Raw genomic sequence first — 23,815 nt, forward strand, 5'->3', positions numbered from 1 at the left:
CTCTTTTGTGACATTCTAAAACCAAGATTAAAACAGTGAGAGCAAGGTTAAAGGGCAATCTATATATTAAACACAGTAGAGACCTTGTAAGGTATTAATGCGCTGTGGTAGAAAAGGCCAACCACATCAACACTTCATAAAAGCTGACGCTGTCTCGCGTAGCTAGAGACATTATGAGCATGTGCCATGACGTACAGATGGATTGGCGTAGAGGTACCGTATTCTCAACTAGTTGATTATTTTAAGTGAACTTTGCTTGGCTAACAGGGAGTTCCTCTGAGGAAGTACCTCTGTATTTGTCTTGTTTTCGTTTTTTTGTACTGACTGCTGGTATTGAGTGTAGAGAAAGCAACATATCTCTAAGGGAGGAAGGGAAGATTACTGCTGAGATTAGTGACACTTACGTGATCAAGATAACCAGTTATCTGCCCTTCACAAGAAGCTTTTATGTGATACATGGCACTTATATGACAGCATTCCACTGAATCTGTATTGAGCGAAACATTGGAGGATGGGAGATTCTCCACAGGATGTTAAACTGTATATAATGGATCTAATGAATGTAATACATGTGTAACTATAAGGTAACTACATTTAACAACCATGTTAAATGAGGGTTGTCTTTTAGTCCATGTCTGTCATCTGTATGCAAGCACTCTAGTTTATATACTGAAAATTTGCAGTATTTCCAGGAAAATGGACAAAAAATATCGACTTATGTTGCATTATGCAGGGTTTTGCCCAATCAAATGCTCTTTCAATGCTGTTTCTCTAGAAAATACATCAGATGTAGAAGGCCAAAACGAAGAGAAAAAGATGCGTTTTCAAACAAAAGCGTACGAGTATGATCGAGGAAAAGGCCTTATATTCTGTATTAAAAACAAAATTTAACACACACACACACACACATATATATATATATATATTCTAAAATATTCCTTTCACATTCGTTAATCAGAAAATATATCATCTGAGATATGTTCTTTGCAACTGAATGGTGCAGGACTAGCGTGTTTTCAGTGTCACATGATCCTTCAGAAATCATTCTAATACTTTAGTGTTTAAGAAACATTTCTTATTATTATCAATGTGGAAAACAGTTGATACCACGGTACATTTTTTTCATGATTCTTTGATGAATAAAAAGTTCAAAAGAAGAGCAGTGTAAACATTGTCTGAACATAACTTTTATTGATCAAACTCCAGAGGGCAATGTCACGCACTGAGTGGTACTACATACACCAGTCTCTCTCTTTGTGTGTGTGTGTGTGTGTAGGATGACAGTAACAGTTGAATGTCTCTTGAGACTTCTTTAAACAAATCCAGGTTGATCGAGACAGGACTACAGTCTATACAAAGGCAATTTTGGCCTCTGAGGAGTGTTTTACAGATTCATAATGATCTATCAATAAACAACCGGAAGAAACACCTTTCATTTCATGTTCCTATGTGGTCAAATTCCAAAGAATGTGCTATTTCTTCCCCTCTTTTTTCATGAATGGAACTGAGAATAAAAGAGATGGAAGTAAGGGCTTTTAGAGTGAAATTATATACTACATTGATAAGAAGAAATGTTACAATAAAACTAAATCAGCATATTAGAATGATCTCTGAAGGATCATGTGACACTGAAGACTGGAGTAATGATGCTGAAAATTCAGCTTTGCCATCACAGGAATAAATTACATTTTAAAACTCATTAAAATAGAACACAGTTGTTTTCAATTGTAATCATATTTCACAATATTACTGTTTTACTGTATTTTTGAAAAAATAAATGCATCTTGTCTACCAAATTTCTAAAAATAAGCACTGATATGCAAAACCCTTGGTCACACATTTCCCTTAATGTGCAGTAATAATGCAAAAGGAATGATGACGAAGCACGTGACCTGGCTAAATACTCCGCCTTTTCCAGTGACAGAAAGAAATGGTCCTCATCGAGGGGTTTTCTAGGGGGAGTGACATCCAGTGCAGTTGCTGAGCAAGCCTTAGCAACAAAGATTCTGTCAGAGGTATTTTTAGCTACTGGCTGCATCCCCCGTAATACACGCAAAGTGAGTTTCTCTCTTCTTTTTCTGGGACGAAAGAATAAGAATTAAAAAAGCAAGATCATTTATTCATGGAGATCCCTGGAGCGCCAGCATGGCAGCTCTACGTCTCATTGAGCAGAAAGAGACCCACTCATACACACATGAACACACAGACATTAAGCCTGAGCGGAGAGGAAGAAGAATTTGGCAAATGAATTAACTTCTGCCCGACCCACACACTGCCTGGCATGGACCAGTCTAATGGGCGGAAAAGTTCAGAAATCTTCTCAAATGAGACAGAAGCAAGACATCTTGTTATGAAAGACGAAATCTGCAGACAGGAAATGTGCAATACAGCTGCACTTGTCTTGTTGCGTCTTGTGGTATGTGGTGGCACGAAAGAAACACCTCGCCAAATGAAGCGACACATGAAATATGATGTACATTTACACAGTAGGATATATATTTATATTGGTCATATTTATTTTATGAATTTATTTTTGAATTATATACTGTAAATTACAATGTTTAAACATTTTATCAGATTTTTTTCCTCAATATTTCATCTATTGTTGCCAATTAGTATCAAGATGAATAATGCAACATGTAAAATACAGTAAAATCCAATTAAAATTAATAGAGGCATGTTTTTCCGTCCAGTTTGTTTTGCTAAAGGATTGCAGTGACCAATTCTCAGTGCTGAAATATATAGTTTGTTTGGAATTGATTCACTGAAATGGACAATCTTCACTGGTTCATGGAAATAAAACAAATTTATCAAGTCTGATGCATTTTACTACTTAATCTTAAATCAGAGATGCAATTAAAACATCTGTTTTAACACTTACTTGCGATTTATGAGACGAGAAATGATCACAATTTCCTAAAGAAAACTGTCTTTAAGAAACTTAAGGCAAAGAAAACAAACCAATCTCTTGATGTCTGGCTATGAGAGCCACTGTGACATCCTAGTCAGAGATCTGTGAAGAGAAGCTTTAAAGGGATACTCCACTTTTTTTTGGAAATAGGCTCATTTTACAACTCCCCCAGAGTTAAACAGTTGAGTTTTACCGTTTTTGGATCCATTCAGCCGATCTCCGGGTCTGGCAGTACCACTTTTAGCATAGCTTAGCATAGATCATTGAATCAGACAAGACCATTAGCATCTCTCTCAAAAAAATGACCAAAGAATTTCGATATTTTTCCTATTTAAAACTTGACTCTTCTGTAGTTACATCATGTACTAAGACCGACGGAAAATGTAAAGTTGTGATTTTCTAGGTTGATATGGCTAGGAACTACACTCTCATTCCCGTGTAATAATCAAGAAACTTTGCTGCCGTACCATGAGTCCAGCAGGCGTAATGATATGACACAGCGCCTGAAAATAGGTCTAATAGGTTAGACAAACTTAGTCCCGGTCACGTTGGAAGTTACTGAGCTGGGGACTATTTTCAGGCGCTGTGTCATATCATTACGCCTGCTGGACTCACGGTACGGCAGCAAAGTTTCTTGATTATTACGCAGGAATGAGAGTATAGTTCCTAGCCATATCAACCTAGAAAATCACACATTTTTTTGAGAGAGATGCTAATGGTCTTGTCCGATTCAATGATTTATGCTAAGCTATGCTAAAAGTGGTACCGCCACTTCGGGCGGCTGTTCGGCTGAATGGATTCGAAAACGGTAAAACTCAACTGTTTAAAGGAGAACTCCGGTCAATTTTAACATTGAGCTAATTTTTTTGTACATTTGGAGTGCTGTCAGTACAGAGAACAACGACAAAAATCGGTGTTGCCTACACCGTGTTATCCTCGTTTTAAAATTTGCACCCTGTTGACTTCAATGGGGCAAGTTTTAAACCTGCTTTTAGCCTCTTAACATCCTTGATGTGTCATTACAAGTGCACAGGTCATGTGAGTAATTCCTTCGGAGTGAATGCGGGTGAATCTGACTGCAGTAGATGTGAAAGAAATATATAAAAAATGATGTTTATTCAGCCAGCGCACATACCTGTATTTACAACCTGTTTTCGGTCGAAGTCCACAGTAGTCGATTCACGCGCGTGATCATAGGTACTAAACCTATGCGCGTGAACTCGACAATCGATTACTGTGGACTTCGACCGAAAACAGGATGTAAATACAGGTATGTGCGCTGGCTGAATAAACATAATTTTTTATATATTTCTTTCACATCTACTGCAGTCAGATTCACCCGCGTTCACTCAGAAGGAATCACTCACATGACCTGTGCACTTGTAATGACACATCAAGGATGTTAAGAGGCTAAAAGCAGGTTTAAAACTTGCCCCATTGAAGTCAACAGGGTGCAAATTTTAAAACGAGGATAACACGGTGTAGGCAACACCGATTTTTGTCGTTGTTCTCTGTACTGACAGCACTCCAAATGTACCAAAAAATTAGCTCAATGTTAAAATTGACCGGAGTTCTCCTTTAACTCTGGGGGAGTTGTAAAATGAGCCTATTTCCAAAAAAAGTGGAGTATCCCTTTAAGAATTATCTCATGGCCTGTGCAATCGCTCACGTAATTTACATCACACCCACTTTACCTGTTCTCTATTGTCTGGTCTAGATCAGAGACTATGTCCAGTTGTGTGAGACTGTGCAGAAACATATCTGTGTCATAGTTCAACCTCAGAATCAAAGGAAAAATAGAAAATTTAATTTTGTATGCATAGTGAAATTATTTTAATGACAATTAAATGTAAAGTGTGTCATTTCTATGCCTCTAGTTGCACCAAACGACATTGCAAAAATAATGACCATTTTCCTGAACACTCTAGGAACAACAATCTACCATTAGTCAATCAACCAGAAAGTCCAGTCTCAAATTTACATACGTCAGCTTTAAGCATATTTTATATTTGAAATATGTTGTCCACAATATATTTACTTCATATATGAAATATTTTATTTATGCAAAATATACACCTAATTTCATTTTATTTAGATATGGGGTGAAATATGATCACATCCACCAAATCAACCAATTTGGAGATCTGATCTTCTCTATCAATATCGGCAATTTAAGACACAAAGTAGATTTTTGTGGCATCCTTATTCTAATCCTACTGACTTAAATCCCTTGGTGCACAGAACCAAAATCTCTCAGGAATTCCTGTATTTGTGACCAGAGGACTGTAAGCTGCTAAATATATCTTCCTCCCTCCCTTCCTCACATCCAAAGCAGAGAAAGTAGCCTTTTGGAACAATGGGGAAACACAATGGAGACCAGTTTGAATGTTCGTTCTGCTCCTGACGGTCTCATTCAGACATAGTGTGTGTGTTTGACCACACATACATCTACACAACATCCTAGAGCAATCCAAGCTAAGGCCATCATGCATCATCATTTTGAATGCAAGTATATGAATGAGCTTTAATCTTCTCTTGGAACACTGGGGAAGGAATAATTTTTATAGTAAAAATCAGAGTAAAGAAGTGAGCCTGTGGGTGTTTTGATAGTTTCTGCTGGAGAAAGTGTGTAAGAGTGTATGTGACAGTGAACACTCATGAGTGTGGGAGTTGTAATTGGAATAAAAGGCATTATAAGCGTGGGTGGGTAATGTGTGGGATCTCTCCTGTCGATTCACTCAGCTCACAGTATCTGCTGTCATTTAAAGAGCTGACCCATATCTGAGCTACACCTGCACGAGTAACCCGCCTCCCTGAGACATACCTCATCAATAAAGGTAAAAAATAAACCCTGATCAGTTAGCTTGAAAAACCACACAGGGTTTTATGCATCAATAGAAATGCTTGTTTTTAAAAAGGATGTATGTTATAAACGTCTTCAGCTGCAGACGCATCGTTTTCCTCCAGGTTTGAGACGGTAAATCATCTGCTGTAAAAAAGCTGTGAGATGTCAGATTTGTGCAGTGAGTGAGCAGAGGTGACATCAAATGCGACCCGGATATCCTGTTAATGCACGAGAAACGTTGTGTGGCAGACAGCATATTTTTCTAGAAATGTCCTTGTGGTGAACCAAAAATGTCTGGCAACAAGTCAAAATATACTTTATGTGTCAAATGTGAAAAGTTTGGAATAAATTATTTTTTTTATGATTTTGAAAAGAAGTCTCTTATGTTCACCAATGTTGCATTTATTTGATCAAAAATACAGTACATTTATTACAATCTATAATTTTTAGTTATTCCAATGATGGCAAAGCTGAATGTTCAGCATAATATTCAGCATAATATAAATATATAATCCATAGTCCAACATAATATTTTGTATTATATATTTTGTTTGTTTTTACTTTGTTAAACCGGGTTATGAAACAACAGTTAAGCTTACTTCGAGCAATTAAACAGATAAAACCTACCTAACCTGTATAAGGTCATGTGAAGCACATTTAAACAATATGCTTTCCACTACTGAAGAATGACTCTCATTGTTAAACGCTCCAGGCGGTTCTTTAAATCAAAAATGAGAGTTAAACAAACAGAGGAAAGAAGTCATGAAAGCCCAAGTGGAGGGTGTTACAAAGGTGCCTTGGGGCATGACCTGAGCAAATATCAACTTACAGAGCCTACATGGCACGAGACAAAAAGGGCACGGCTGTAAATGCTATCAGAGTGTCATCTCAAAGTCATCACTGCATGTCAAGCAGGTGTCCTTAAGCGCAGCACACGGCTACTCAGACTGATTAGGGAATACAATGCTCTTAGTGTCAGTTTCAGGCAACATGCGAGCCATCTACGTCTGCACCTGCCGAATGGCCTCAAACCAATGTTTGGGCGCTGCACGTTCTTGTTATCGGCGTGAGAATTGTACTAGCACAAAATACAGGAAGTGAGAGTTGCAAGTGTTAGCCGACATCAGTTCTAGGGAAGCCTGATGTTCAAAAGAAGTCTCTTTACACAATGTCAGTGACAGCTAATGCATTGCTAATGTACTAATGCACTTGTTTCAGCTGCAGAATACTCAGCCATAGTCAGACACAGGTAAGCAAACAGGAGACTATATATAGAAAGATAAAGGCTCCTCCTGCACATGGTTTCATACATGATTTTAACAGTTACAGCAGGTCGTTTTGGCTTTTACTACCTAGTTTATGCGTGTTGTCTTAAGGCTTCTGTGATCTTAGCATGTTTTGCCACAGGAGAGCAATTGAGAGTAAATTTGTGAATTTGTAAGTTTGAAAGTGAATTTCATGAGTCATCTTTGCAGGAATTTAATATGAAGATTCTACAAGGGTATATTTTTCTTTAGAAACACTATGAAAGTAAATAGAGGGCACACCAATGCCGGTTTAACCATAAATATATATAATATGCATCACATGACTAAACATGCCCTTTTTTAAAACAATTTTCACATTACAACGCGAAAACTTTTCAAATGTATCCACTTGGGAGAGTGTTTTTTTAAAAAAACAGTCTTTGCTGACAAAAATGCCGTCTCAGTGTGGATGGAAGGCCAAAACGAAGAGAAAAAGATGCGTTTTCAAACAAAAGTGTATGAGTATGAGCGAGGAAAAGTCCTTATATTCTGTATTAAAAACAATAAAAAAAATAAAAGTGTGTATAAAAGTGTATTAAAAAAAATTAAAGTGTATGTATATACATATACTAAAATATTCCTTTCATATTCGTTAATCTCGCGTAATCCATTTATGTTGTATGACTACAACGGTAATCTAAATGCCCATCCTAAGTCCTTAGTGTTAATAGGTGTCACTGCATTTGCCAGCATGCTTTCAAAGATTTATATGCTTTGAATTGATCTTTCTTGTCTCTCTTTTTCTGCTGTTTCTGCCGCAGTGTAGGAATGATGCCTTGCGATCTGCTCCCTCCCACACGTTGCATATGTGTACTCATTCTCTCCCTCTCTCTCATTACTGGGTCAAGTGTGCAGTAGGAGATCTCTCCTCCCTCTCGGTAGCCCTGCACAAATGCAAAGCCCATCATCTACATGCCTGAATAAACAGCGTAGATCATCAGAGCCCACAACACCAGTAAACACAAGTCCTATGCAATCAATTCCGTTGATAATGAAGGTCTTAATTATCAATGCATTGTGCTTGGGTTTGTTTTGCTGTTATGCATCATTTCCTCATTGCATCCCTATAGCAGTTAGATTTTTTTGAGCAATCAGCATCTATGTGATGCATCTATTCATATAAACAGCTATCATAATGCTAAGAATTTTAGAAATAAGGGAGCTTGACTCATTCTGCTGTAGCTTACCAAGTAGAGCCATTTGCCAAAATGGAACCACAGCTGCAACATCCACCAAATTTGAACCACAGCAAAACCCTGAACAAACGGACAGATATTTGCATGACTTTCCCTGTTTAAATGTTAACGTCTCCCTGGCTGCCCTCGAAGAGGAAGGTATAATATTTTTGTTCTCTTCATATAGCTCTCATTTAGGTCTAAAATCTACCAAAAAATAAGATTAAAAGACATGTATAATGGATGTTTTCCTTGTGCAGAGATGTGCTGTCTTTAATAAATTATCGAACACAGAATAGGCAGCATTTATCAAGGCACTATTACTCAGTGCTCTTGGTTTAAAAGCCTTCAGTCTACTACATTTAACCAGGCGAGGTAAACAGGAAATGTATTATTGATCCATAAAGCAATATTAATCCTATAACTCACAAGAAGAATGTGCAGACTAAAGTAAGAACGTAAGCTAATCTCCCATTTATCCATCCCTGGGGTTCTTCTAAGAGATGCTAAGAAGAATTAGGACAAGCTAACTTCACCTTCTGTGTGCTTATAACTGCCTATTCAAACTGCACTTATTTTTGTTCAGTAAAAGAAAAACAATGTACAAATGGTCTTATAATCTAAAATAATAACCAATAGAGATCTTATCTCAGTCTGGGATATAAATCCAACGTCTGTCACCCAGTAGCTGAAATTACAAGTAACGCCCTGCACCTAGCAACACAATACACAAACAATCTACCATACCATCCCTGCTGGAAACACTAGGTTAGACCAGCATGAACTTTATGTTTGGCTGGGTTGGTTTACATTGGTTTGGTGCTGGTCTGGAGCACAAACAATTTTCCAGAAAGAGGCTGACCAAAAAAACATGGCAGTTTAAGAAACCTGGTAGGGACATCAGCACACCTGCACTGTGACCAACATTCACAACACAACTTACAAAAGTTTGGTTTAAAAACGCATTAAATTGATCTAAAGTGAAAGCAAAGAGATTAATAATTTATAAATACATTTATAACCCTGTCTACCTGTGTTTCCTGCCCCTTTCCTGCGTATTTGGATTGTTTGCCTGTGTGTTTGATCCTGTGCTTGTTATATGGATTTATGATTCTGGATTATACTAATAAACGACTGCATTTGGATCCTCAATACGTCTCAGAGCAGTTATGCAACGTCAACTTTGAAAATAAATTGCAAATGTTTCATGAGCAGCAAATCAACATATTGTTATGATTTTTGATAAATCTTCACCTTTAGATTTTCTGCTGAAAATTCAGCTTTGCCATCACATGAATAAATTACATAAAAAAGAAAACAGTTATTTTATCAATATTACTGTTTTTACTGTACTTTTTCAAATAAAAGTAGCCTTAAGCATAAGAGACTTAATTAAAAAAAACGTTAAAACGTTGGGTCTTACCAACCCAAAACCTTTAAACAATAGCGTTTGCAATATGGCAACAGACTGAGGCAACAGAACACATAAAAACCAAACAATGTAAACTGTGCCTATTGAATGGCCTCAACTGACAGCTCACATTGTGTCCAGACAGAGAAGAGAACAGGATGAATAATTCACATACTGAGGAGCTCTTTCCAAACCTGATACTGCAGAAAGTGATGTAAGGCTGGTCAGCTCAGGTATGGGAGTGAAGTTTGAAGTGTTTTAGGCCATGAAATATTATTTCCACTTCTGTGCCGTTCACAACACAGTTGCATTTGCTAGCTAAAGCCGCAGTCACAGTAGACTTTTGAGCATGCAAAATCTCTTCGGACTCTTATAAATATAATAGTTTTTATTCAGCTACGAGGTCACGCCGTGACTTATCGATCTTCTATTGGTTACATGGCTTCACATGCTACGAATTCACAGGTTAGAGTTCACCGAACTTGAACTTTGGAACGCAGCGAAATGCGTTTCCGCTCTCCCGTATTCGCAGGTGTATGAATGGGAGTCAATGGGACGAAATTAATAGTGTGACTGCCCCTTTACTCACAAGACCCAATTTACATCCTGATTGACTTTTCAGTCACTAAACAACTGCACTTCAATCTATCGGGAGGTCTAGAGTAACAGGAAGTCAGAGTAAAAGCTATGGGGTCTTGTAAAATAACACATTCTCTGATTCAGGGAAGGATAGGCCTTTCTGGCACAATCAGCAGCCATTTCCTTCCCCTCACAGCGTTAGAGAGCTATGAGGGTGTGAGATTGCACTCTATGTACACTGCCATGCTTGAAAGAGTTTATAATGAAGGTCAAGATATGCAGCTAATGACTTAAAAGTAGAGGCAATTTGCATTAATGGTTTCGGTGGATGGAATTAATGCAAATACACGAACCTTACAGAAAATAAAACTTAAATAACCTAAGTACATTCAGGTCTTCAGCTCTATTGTGAAATACTTATTAAATTAGAGTGGAACGGACACTTAAAATGGTTGTACACTTCTTAATCTTCCATAAGAACATATTTAAGCTCTTTTTATCATTGTAAGTCCTAGTAAACTCAACACAACAGTTCAATCTCCACCTACTAACCCCCCCCCCTTCGATAGTCACCCTCACAGACACTTTAATCCAAAGCAATTTACTGTACAGGGCATTTGAGGTATAACATTTTTTTATCCGTCCATGCATTCCCTGGGAATCAAACTCACGGCCTTGACGTTGTTAGTGCAATGCTCTACCAGAAATTGTAGCCTTCATTTTATCTGCTCATTTCAAGATTGGTAAACACAGTGTCTAAATGATGACTTTAGTTAGAGTGTCAAAATGGCTGCTATAAATATCATATTAATTGAAAGGAATAGCAATGGATAAGCTTCTTTCTCTTATGAGGCTGTTCATTTGAATCAGGAGAGTTTGCAGTCGTTCTAAACAGCGAAGGTTTCTACCGACATTGTTTCCATAGGAAAATCTTATTCTACAGCCTGTCTTAAGACTCTCAACAGTGCTGAACAAAATGCAAGAAAACCCAAAACAGACAGGGTATGATGTCACTCAAAACATATCAGGTCATAAACCTGCTTTTGAATGCATCCGAAACACCTTCATTACAATTCAAAAGTTCATCAAGCGTGAAACATCAAGAAGAATGCATTCACTTCCGTGTACACGTTTCAAATTTTTTGTATTAAGTTCAAATACGCTCACTCAGTCTTCACAATACCATTAGCCTCGTGTTCATACACTACCTTGGGTACTTGTTTTGCCTGTGACTGCCTGAAGAAGGAGGTCTTGGCGGTGAAGAAGGTGAAGTCATCGCTCTCCTCGTCCAGGCTGCAGTACCCACTGCTCATGCTATTGCTGCCGGTCATTTGCGGGGATGGATCCAGTTTGGGGGACTCCCTACATGGGTCTCCGGGGGGGCGAACGCACCATTCCAGGCTCCAGGGTTGGGAAGGGGAGGATGGGCTGGGAGCGGGGGACCACAGGTTCAGGTGAAGGGCCAGATCTCCACGTGTCACCGGAAACAAGAGCTGAAACTTGCAGGCTGACGCACAGCAAAACGTTGCGGCCGGTATCTGTTGTCCAGTTCCTGTTTCCACAGGTCACAAACAGGCAGTGGTACAGAAGTAGCTTCTCCTGCTCTTTTCAGCTGGCAGCTTGGAGCTTTAAACCCACGACAAGCAGTTGAGATGAGAAAATTAGCCCAGGGTGGAGGAAAGCATGTCACTGCACACAAATTGCTTGTATTGGCATCCACTAACTCACATACAGTCACACAGTCTTGCTGTAAACAGGCTCTTGAGCACTAAAGGTGTAAGAATGTTGCACGGACATTGTGTTGAATATTCCTTCAGCCGGTTGAGGTGGATGCAGAAGTCTCCGGTCCACAGTGAGGCTGCGGCAGCAGCTAGAAAGACGGCAGAAAATCAACCTGCCTCTCAGTGACTGAGTGAGCTGCAAACTGACGTACTGCACCTCCCTCCCTTCCTCCTTCTCTCACACCAACGCGCACGCTCTCTCTCTCTCTCTCTCTCTTTCTCACTCGCTCTACCATCTGTGGCTGGAGTCTGTTATCTGCCTACAAGCTTACGCAAACACCCTCCTTTTTTCCCCTCCCTCCTCCACTATCTCTCTTCCTGCATGCAACTGCTCTTTGCTCGGCTCAAGACATTTGCCAATGAAGAGAAAGAGAGAGAAAGAAGGAAAGAAAGAGAAAAATATGCCGGAAGAGCGAAAGAAGGAGGGAGAGGAAGAAAGAGACAGCTCTCTGCATGTGGTCTTTTAGAGGCTATTTTACATAGTACCTGATATGCAAAATGCTCCTGATGGCAGGCAGCATGAATCCAGACTATTGTTAAACGACAGTAATACAGGCAGGACTAAATATAAATGAAAAAGTAATGAACCACGTATAATGAGCTGGTCATTGGCGCAAAATAAAAGTGATTGGGTGGTTTATTTTGCAATAACTGGTGACTGAATGTATATTAGCTCACTTATTACATGGCTACTTAAATCAATAAATGATGTCCATCTATTTAGTTATTTGAGTTTCAATTAATTGATAATGTGTGTGTGTGGGGGGGGGTGTTTGGGGGGAGACCAGTGAGTAATATGAGAAACATGAAACTAGACTGGCTGCCAATTAAACGGTCAATTATACAGTTTAACCCTCATTATAGCAGGATGACCAATCAGAATCAAGTATTCCAAATAAGTAATAAATATTTGGGATTTATGAATAAATACATAAACATTAAATATATTTGAAAAATAGCTAAATGCAAGTCAGAATCAAGTCTCTTTATTCCTGAATTGAATTTCTGCTTTAGCGTCTATCTTTCATTTCTGTACTAGTATGGCATATACAAAATTCGTTCTAATGATAAATCACTTGTCATGTTCCTCATTAGACGCTTTGAATAAAAGGGACTTTTACATGAATTAAATGTAAGTGTTCCAGAAAGCCTCTAAAAGTCACAGGTAGAAGTCCTTAACTGATCATCATTACTGTTGCACACTCTATAAATAATTCATCACATTTTAATGTACCACTGCCTTTCTACTGCATGAACCATCTACCACTAACAGAATTACACTAAGAGAGTAATGCTTTTTACAGAGAACCTTTAACTATTTCCCCGGCAGAGTATTATTTTTGAGTTGGCAAAAAAATCTTTCATGGCCCTCAGAATATTTTGTTGTATGAACATGTAAACAAAGAAAGAACAGAGCCTCTTCTTTTAAACAAATATTAATAGATGTTTTCCTAACGGACAGGAAAAGAATAAAACTGCATCTGCAGCAAAAAGAATGGACACAAATTAAAGCTGAAACCACAAACACTGTAGGCTCCAGACCAACAGATCCTTAGAAGAGTGTCACAACATTAAATGTCCACATGTTCCAATAGGGGTCACAATTACAGCTGCATCTGATCTCTCCTTGCACCCATCAGGGATTTTGGTCTTAACCTTTGACCCTGACCTTGAGGGCATTAGACACAAAGTCCAGCTGGAGCACCAGAATATGTTAAATGTGAGTACAAAATAAGAAGGATATGAAATCACTGTCATATACATCAGCTCACCAGCTAGGGATATGTCACAATGGTCAACTAATCAATGGAATGGTAAACTAGATGTCACACAACCAACTAGGTTGACTAATTTAACTGTATTTTTTTAGCAGCAACATTCTACATGGTAAAACCCTCTTGGAAAAGTTGGGTCTTTAAATGAATCTCTTTTAAAACATGGCCAACTACATTTATACTTTGAATGCATCTTATGTAAGAAAGGTGTCTGATCTGAGTCAGGTGAGCCCAAAACCAGACTAATTATACAGGGTCTTCCTTAATTCAACAGTCCAAACTTTTAAGACTTTCTTTCTTCTGTGGAACACAAAAACAGATATTGTGAAAAATGTTTCGATTGTTGTTTTGTCCATAAAAATAATGTCAATGCGGTCGAATGCTGTTTGGACTCCAATGTTATTCAAAATATCTTCTCTTGTGAAAGAAATGCATCGAAATATTATGTGACTAAATGCAATGCCATTCCACACAATGTTGCTATGGTAAAACACTGGCAATATGTCAGCATTAAATGAGATCATTCATCACCTCTTTTTCACTGCTACTTTCTTTAGCTCGGTTTCTCCAGCAGGGAGACGATTCCTTACAAAGGGAGATAAAAGACAAGAAGAAAGTGTTGCCACTATAAATGAGGGGAGGTTGAAAGCTACTTTGGTTTCCCCTTGTCAGCTTTATTAGATTCTCATTGAAAACTATATGGGACCATATTTCTGCCATCTTCTTTCACTGCAGCAGATGCTTCTCATATCCTGCACTACATATTGAGACCATATCCATAAACTCTATGGACATAAAAACATCATCACATAGCAGCTTATGACAAATTACCTGAAGTGGTGGCCTTGGGTCACATTATCATAATCAATGAGCTGGATCACAAGGAAAGACAGAGGGGCTGAACACATTCGATATCTAAACCCCCTGGGAAGAAGAAAGGTCCTCTTTTGGCTACTGTCAATACACCCCAATTAATTCTTACTAGAACTCAATCGTTTCTCTCAAAAAAGACTGCAAGGGGGTTTATGCACTTGCCCAGAAAAACATAATCAATACTGTGGATGGATGGATGGGGTGTGCAAAATCAAAGTAAAATCACCCAGACTAAAAGTGGCACACTGAAACCGTGAGGGGTCCGGAATGGAGTGTGGTACCTCCTGCTAGAAATGCGAGTGGAAATCGTCATTTAATCTTGTCAAATACAGGCTCTAAAGTTGTCTCACTGCTGTATGAAGAATCGAGTGAAGAGGGCCGTTCAAGTGTGTATAGAGAGCTGGACGCATTGTGGATAATCAATGTGCCTGACAATGATAATGTATCTCAAACAATCCGTAAAACAGGCATTTTTCTCTACAGGGAAGCAGAAGTCTTTGTATTCTCCCTACATTTTTTGGTCCTAATCTCTCTTTTCTGCAATCGCTCTGGTATTGTGCTGGCGACACATTCTGTGAGGAGTAACTGGAGGCTTGGACAGATCATGACACTGGACTCATCTCTTGTTTCACAGTGGTGTTAAGTGCCGTTAGGACGCTACATATGATATGTTTCTGATCCTGCTATAACACCTCTCTCCCTCCCTCTCGTACTTGGTTAAATAATGCAGATGATGGTCTCTGTTTTCCAAACTTGGTGATGAGCAAACTGTAGTGGAGAAACAGCCTTGGATCTGTTTGCAACAATGGTACATTTTTAACCCGTCATCATTCTTTATTGTTTTCAGAACTTAATGAATCTATCGTTTCAGACCAACAGATCTCTGAGCATAGAGGATGAAAGGACTGAAGCTGGAGTAACTGCATTGGAGATGAGTAAATGTAGTGGTTATATCTAGCACATCACTTCCTGTGTTTATTATAAACATCACCAATGTGGTAATATCAGGGTTGTGATGTTTAAAAAAAAAAAAAAACTTGTTGGTACAGATAGATAGATAGATAGATGTGGTCAATTCAAATTAAATTCTCACTTATGAACTGAACACTTATTCAGTTTTAAAATGTGCCCAGCCCTAGTTAAAGGGATAGTTCACGCTACAATTAAAATTAAGTCATCATTTACTCATCTTGGTGTTGTTCTAATGCCGCATGCCATTCTTTTCTTTTTTTTGGACCACAAAAGTAAAAAAAATTATAATAATTGCGCTCACGCTCGTCCATAATGGCGTGAATAGCGACCATCATCAAGCTTTTCAAAAAGACGCAAAAGTATCATAGAATTTTTTCATGCGACACGTGCCATATTATCCCATAGTGTTCTAGCGGTATATGATAGAGCTTGGCAAAAAAACAAAAAACTAATTTAATGTATTATTTAACGAAAATCTTGACCTTGGCCATTGGTCTTCTACGCAACATGCGCGTTCGTGAGACTATTAGTGCCGCAGTTCACTAATACAATCCATGTACCTTCTTGTCTGAAGTGAATATATCTGTTGTGTTCGTCATAATGAGAAGATTTCACGTTCACATCTGTCAACTGTCATCAGACCAGGGGCTTAGCCATCATTTCAGAAGTGAGGGGGATAGAAAATTAAAGTGTAATACCAGTTTATTCTGACCTTTTGTAACAACTGAGGCTGACTCCCATTCAGCCAACCACCAGAGGGAGCCCTCTCCCGAGTATTGATCATGGACCGTGTGGGCATACGGCATTCAAACAACACCAGGGTGAGTAAATTATGACAAGGGCTGCATCCGAAATCGCATACTTCCCCACTATATAGCAGGCGAAAAACAGTGACAAAAGTATGTCCGAATTCACAGTACTTATAAAAGTGTACATGGATGACCTACTTCTTCCAGTCAGATTCTGAAGTGCGCATATGATGGACACTTTACTATCCCATGAGGCCATGGGAGAGAATTTGTGAATGGCGATGACGTGACGCAACTGACGCTGGTAGGTCACATGATAAAGACAACATGGCGAATGCAGTACGTCCAGATTACATTCCTACTGCACACATTCATACTATAGCCTATAGAGCGTACTTTTTTTGCGGTTGTGAAGTAATTACTTATTCAAAATAAGTACCTCCACAAGAAAGTATGAAAAAAATTTATTTTAAGGTTAACCATCCCTTTAACATGACAACAATGTGCATTTTAATTTGTTAACTCTGTTTCACTCTAAAACACGTCACATTACTGAAGTGAAATCAACCCGGATGCTGTTTCATGTGGACTTCAAACCGCTCATCTTTAGGAACAGCCTCTCACTTCCTGTGTTCTTCAGGTTGTCTTGTAGTACCACAGAGCCGGAAGACATTATTACATAGATTCTGTTTTTGGAATCCTTCAAGTACAAAAATGCACTGAGAAATCCCACACAGATCGATGTTTAAGTGCACTTCACTACAGCTCTCTACACAAATTATGAAATCAGCCCACACACACATCCCTGAATCTCTGGTATTCAGGAATCAAAATCAAGCTGAAGCTCAGAAAGAATCAAGTATAACATTCCACATCATGACATTTAGTTTTTGAGGACACTGGAAACTACACAAACATACACATTGCAGCTGTCATGCTAGTTACTCCACAGGAAATGCTACGGTGAGGTGACAGACCAGATAAAAAAAATAAAAAAAAATCTGAAAATGGCACATGCAAATAGATAGACATACTTTTTCTACTGAACTGAACTTGATATCCCCAGCTGCTATGGTGGTTTGAGGGGGCCGCAGTGCATGCGACACATAAAGAGTGTGTTTGCTGTGTGTGTGCGTGTGTACACACCAGAGGACAGGAAAAGGAAGTGTATGAGAGATGACAACAGCCTATCTGCACTACTATACAAGAGTCAAAGCCGATGATACCTCCAGCAGCTGGGGAAACAAACCATCAGCACACGGTCTACCGCACTTTCACAGCCAATAAATGCCAAGAAAATAAAAATGAGCATCTCTGAACTTGCAAATGTATTCTTGTTTGTGCCTGATGCTGCACAGAGGCTCGCCAAAAAGAGACCTTTAGGGGCTTTCAGATCAAATCCGCTATATTATTATGCTAAAACTGAACAAGACCTCAGGATGGAGCACTTAATGTTACTGAGAGGCAGTGAGGCTACAAAAACGGAAAGATATTCCAAGGCTAACTGTGAGTTAGCGCTAATATTTTAAGGCCACAGGGGACATGAGGGCCAGTGCACTGTGCCTGCATGATAACAGTATGAAGGATATTAGGGTAATGTGCATGAAGAACATTTTGTATTCTCATGAAACAAAGAAAATAAGACAGACAGAGGCAAGAGAAAAAGCAGTTAAAGGTTTGTGCAATAAGGATAACAGGGGAAGTGTGAAATATGTCAAAGTGTGTGTAGAATATTCTAGAGTTTTTTGATTAAGAGTGGAGATGATTCACCCCACTGAATAATAATATCTCCTTCCATAACTAATGCTGTATATAATAATCTACATCCAGAGGAAAATTAAACTCAAAGATGTGTACTTTAAATTATAAATGTGCAGAAAATGGCAACGTAACAACAAAAGTGCTTGCCAAGCCCAAGAGTTGTGCTGCAAATGCCCTTGAGATTCACACATACAGACACACAAACACAGACTCCCTCATATCTCTGTGATTCATCTACATAAGGTCAATGGTCCTCCCCCCCGGTTCCCTGGCGCTGGTGTGGCTGTGAAGGAGCCTTGTTCAAATAAATGCTTCTGGCTGTATAATCCCTGAAGTCTGTGAGGGGTGTCTAGCTGCTGTTTTGACTGTAATTAAGTTGTGAGGCTGTTTTTATGGGCTATCTGCATTTCCTGTGCATGTCTAATGCCTGCTGAACGGTACGTCCATCTGGGGGGTTTGAATGGCAGTAAAGACAACAACACAATGGATGCCAGTGTGACAGACATATGGACCAACAAAGGCTTTTACATGTACAAAATAATGTCTCATGTGTTTTGTTGCAAAAGATACTCATTTATTCTTTGTAATGGAGGCTTTTACATGCAAATCACAATACATAAGATCGTCCAATCATTCTGCATAATATATCTGCCCCATGTGGTGAAGTTTGAAATAACAGACTATTATAAATGGTTTTTGCCCATATCCAACCTTATCTCTTATTCTATGAATCTGCGTCAAATCAGTGATGCAATCTGTAGTTCACAAGACCGAAGCCCTGCACTGTTTGAGGAGACAACTAATGTGAAATTCATTTCCGTTGAAAAATAACCATAATGCCCTCTGCTGACAGTTCACCATTCAACAGCTCTCAATCTCTATGACAGCACAGGCCAGCTGGGTTTGCTCTTTTCCTGATTTAGAGGAGATAGGAACAGACAGGAGGGGTCTCGTAAACATGATGAATACACTAACACTACAAGGGACGGAAAAGCTTTTTTCAGTAATGACTATTCTGACCAAATAAACGCTCTGTGGAGAAATAGGTTTTTGGATATTGTCTTGAAAATTCAATATGTCTGATTGTGCTCTAGGTTATACCGTTTCGGTCAGGCTCACCTTGAAACTTGGGCAAAAGTAAGTGTAAGCCTTTGTGTGTGTGTGTGTGTGTGTGTGTGTGTGTGTGTGTGTGTGTGTGTGTGTGTGTGTGTGTGTGTGTGTGTGTGTGTGTGTTTCTGAGGACAGTGTGCCCCAGGAGGACCCTACTGCTCTTCCTCAGTCCCAACTGTGCTGTCACTTCCTATGTACCTGGGACTAAACTCACTGCCAGTGTAAAACACAGCCAAGCATCAGAGAGGCAGTTAAGCATGTGCTAATGTGTCCCAGCAAAGCGTCCCAGGGAGGATTTCAGATTCAGTTTCCGCTTCATCCCTCGCATCTTGCTGCACAATTTTATGCTCTCTTCCTGAATTTGGAAAGCTCTCTGCATGCTTCACTTACAAAAAGTTTCAAGTGCTACAAAAGTATCAGTATATTACTATATTCCGATATATTTTGGAGTCATATACCATAAATATATATTTATGGTATCATCTAGCATGGCGCAACCACTTTTTTGTAGCAAGGTACTTCCATAGTATTCTTAGAAGAGGCATAGAATGGAATACTGTATCATTTTGTACCATGGTATATGTCAAACTACCACAACTTTACTGTTATATAAGACCATTACTATGAGAAGACTGTTTCTGCTACAGTGTAAAAAATAAAGTAAATGTGAGATAAAGTTTAAAATAAGAAATAAAGTCACATTGTAAGATATAAATTCACAATAATGGGAAACAAAGTCGCAATTATGAGATAAAAAGTCACATTGTGAAATATGAAGTCGCAATTACAAAAAATAAAGTCGCAATTATGAGATATAAAATCACATTGTGAGATATCATGCGTAAGATGTGCAAATGCCATAAGTCACATTTGCGAGAAATAAATGAGATATAAAGTCACATTATGAAATATATGGTTGCAATTATGAGAAATAAAGTCATTATGCAATATAATGTCAAGTATCTAAAATATAAAGCTAAAATATGTATTTGAATACACAACATTTGACATTAACAATAAAAGATATTTGGACGCTGTTACGTCAATTTTGCTTTCCTAACTATGCGTGATGATATTCTATCCGTGACCCTATTAAAACAGGCCTGTGAACCATTTTTGCTCAACCAGAACAGTTACCTTATGGGATGCACATTCTCTATCTGTTTTTGTCACCTTGTGTTTCTCTTGTGTTCTTTTAGTGTGCATGACACAATAATGGCTGAGTGAGGGAACTTACCGTCTCCTGAGGGTCTTTGGCGCTGCGCCTCTGTGAAGTGGGAGAAGACACGTCCTCTGTCCGCTGGTCTAGTTGGTTGCAGTCCAGCTGAACAAGCCCCTGACACTCCAAATGACATGTGTAGCTGCAGTCTGGAGGCCAGAGAGAAACAGGACATCCACAGTCACTAACAGCCATGAAACACACAGACAAACAGCACAGTTCAGAGAGCCAGTGAGGACTACCAACACTCTTTCACAGCTCCTTAACGAGAAAAAGGTTTGAAAAGGCTGGAGGAGGATTGGGCCGTGTGTTTTATTCACTGTAAATGTCTGTGTCTGCGCTAGAAGTCTTGAGAAAAACTAGGCTGGAGCTGGTGATGATAAACTGACAATCTGCATGCGTCTCAGCTACATACATTACACAAACTAAAGACGGAGGATTTAAACTGCTCTGCAATGACAGTGTCTCTTTTACATTAGACAGAATGTCTGGTGAATACTACACATAAACATTAATTATGTGGAGGATTTCATTCATGTGATTTTATCAAAGCTTGGTTAAACAGCGCCATATTCATTCAATCTCAGCTGATCTGACCCCAAGATAGATGTTTATAGAAATCAGAAGACCTTGTGAATTTTTATTCAATGATATCTATAGCTGCTGTAACCTTTATTACAGTGATATTCGTTGTGCTTTTTGCGATAGACGTGATAGATGTGTGGCGCCATCTAGTGTCTGATATATAAAACACTGCACTGTTTGTACTCAAACATTTTGTAGTGAATCTTTATCTTTGTCTTTGTAAAAGATTGTGAATTTCAAAAATCAAAATTTTAAATTCTTACAATGTAAAATATATTTAAAAAAAATTATATATAGCCTATATATAATTTCAATGATAGAAATATGATTAAAAATTATTATAATTAAAATGAAATGTATTAAATATTTTTAATTTATTAAATTAAATGTATTAAAATTATTATCATTAATAAAATATTATAATATTAACAATATATATATATATATATATATATATATATATATATATATATATATATATATATATATATATATATATATCATTGTTATAATGAATTAAAAAATATATAATACTAAAAAATATATAATTTTAAAAAGTGTTACCAAAGCCTGATTGTAACAAAATAGAATTGACCTTTTTCACATTTCCGGGTTTCTCAGAAGCAGAAGCAGAAGTTGTCATAGTTGGGTAAACTTCTATAGCAGTGAATGAGAGACTAGCCTACATTAAATATATATTTTGTGTTCCAATTTCCTCAAAATAGCAAAAGAAAAACTCCACAATAGTGTTTTCAAAACTTTCAAAAGAGCGAAAAAAAATAGAGAGAGATTGATAACAGCAGTCAGAAGAGAGAAATATGTAACTTTTACCATCAGTCGCACAGCCGTTGTATTAGAAACACCCTCACAAGAGCGTTTCTTGGGTTTTGATGCAAACTTGCAAAGGTAATATGATACAATACAAAGTATAGTGTAATAAATGTACATATAAAAAAAAAAAAATATATATATATATATATATGTATATATAGTAAAAAGAGTCTTCTGTTTTGTTACAATCGGGCTTTTATGCGAGAAAAGGCTCAATCCCTAGATGGCGCCAAAGTGTAACGTCATCAAAGCTTAACGGAGGCCAGTGAAACAAGGTTAATAAAGGGCTGGAAAAGACAGCTGCTGTTTAATTCCTGCCAAGAAACATTTAATTGACACAGAGTTCATTTTTTTTCCCCCGTCATTTTTTTAATTGCCCATCCAGGGCCCCTTTTCACATATTTGCTTTGGAAAGTATAGGCAGCACATCTAAGAAAACACTGGTGCCCTCATCATCCTAAAATCACATTAGCATCATAACAGAGAGAATAAAATAACCTCAGAACAGCGCAGCGAGTAAATTCAGCAGCTAAAAAGCCCTCTGAGCATCTATATTCACTGCTCACAGTCACACAGTAACCAAGGAAACGCCACTGCGCCACTGGATATTCTTCAGCACAGGCTGAGCATGATTTTACATGACATGGTGTCTTGCAGTGAGACTGCAGTGCCAACATTTATATTGTATAAATGTTCTAGGGTTTTTGTCTCGTTTTAACTACACAGTCAAATGATAACAATGGTGACTGAGGTATCGGTCTCTAAACACAAGCAGTATCACAGTGGGAGTGATAGATGTCAACAGCGAATGCTGATTGATTATCATGGGATTGATTATCAGTGCAAAACACATTGCTTCTGTCACTGTGGAAGAGCAGGGAGGTGCAGATCACTGTGAAAGGAGTTTGGGAATGCTAAGAGCCCCTACACAACACTGATAACACACATGGAAAACGGACGTCACTTTTTCGACGGTTTGTCAACGCGACGCTGGCAAAATATAAATCTTCAGGAGAGTGTTGAGCGGGACTATGAGAAAGAGTGTCCAAACCAAACAGAATGACTGACTCAGGGTCAGGAAATGCATTATGGGAGGAGGTGAGGCTTCCTTCCGATACTGACTCTCACCTTCAACCTCAGGCTGATATCAACAGAGCGGTTTAATGCAACACCCTGATAACTTTATGCAGAAAACATGAAAAACCTGACACGTGCAGCGGCAGGATAACAGGTCATCCTACAAAACGGGTGTCTCTCTCTCTCTCTCATAGCAAAACATTACTTCAAGAAAGGATGAACAATTTTACAATGCATCTACTGTAGGTATTTTTCAAAAGCACATTAACAAAAATCAGAAAATGTATATTACTTACATTTTTAAGCTTAAAACTGATTAAAAATATTATAATTATTTTTTAGATTTTAGTTAATGCATTATTAAAAGAAAAAATCACATTAACAGGGGCTTTGTTTTTCTTAAATTTCGTAAATTTTTTCACTTTTTTTCTTTAAAATAGAAAAAAATAATATAAAGTAATAATATAGTATAATATAAATAAATCAATATAGCATTTTGTCATTATTTATATATTTTGTAATTAATGTATTATTTAAAAGAAGTTCTGCGTCAACCCTGTTAGCATCACTTTTTCCACTTTTAAGAAACTATCACATTTAAAAAATGTCGCATTATCATTCTTTCAGGAAGACAACACTTCAAGGATGAGTTAAAAGTCTCCTCTTTTATCACTTATTAATGTTGTCAACCTTCTTACCATTTGTACAGTAAACATTAAACACCTGATAACATCTCTTATAAAAAGCATCTTGTAGTTTCACGGCTTGTAATGCCAAATGAATCAGAACAATTTTCACCATCATCCCTGTTCATCAACTTTTCTAACGGTGCAATGATGTCCTAACATACACCA

At 38.1% G+C, this 23,815-nt stretch overlaps 1 protein-coding gene across 1 annotated transcript in view; it reads right to left on the reverse strand.

Moving 5' to 3' along the window:
- rassf5 (Ras association domain family member 5) overlaps window positions 1-23,815 on the reverse strand; it is a 42,600-nt gene that overhangs the window by 5,067 nt on the left and 13,718 nt on the right. Inside the window, exons 2-3 of the mRNA XM_084396003.1 lie at window positions 20,487-20,617; window positions 1-15 (exon numbers count right to left, since the gene is read on the reverse strand). The exon at window positions 1-15 is cut by the window's left edge and continues 96 nt beyond it. Coding sequence (XP_084252129.1) covers window positions 1-15; window positions 20,487-20,617 — 146 coding nt within the window. The remainder of the gene's footprint in view (window positions 16-20,486; window positions 20,618-23,815) is intronic.

Source organism: Rutilus rutilus (assembly GCF_951802725.1).
Source record: "Rutilus rutilus genome assembly, chromosome: 22".
NCBI lineage: Eukaryota > Metazoa > Chordata > Actinopteri > Cypriniformes > Leuciscidae > Rutilus > Rutilus rutilus.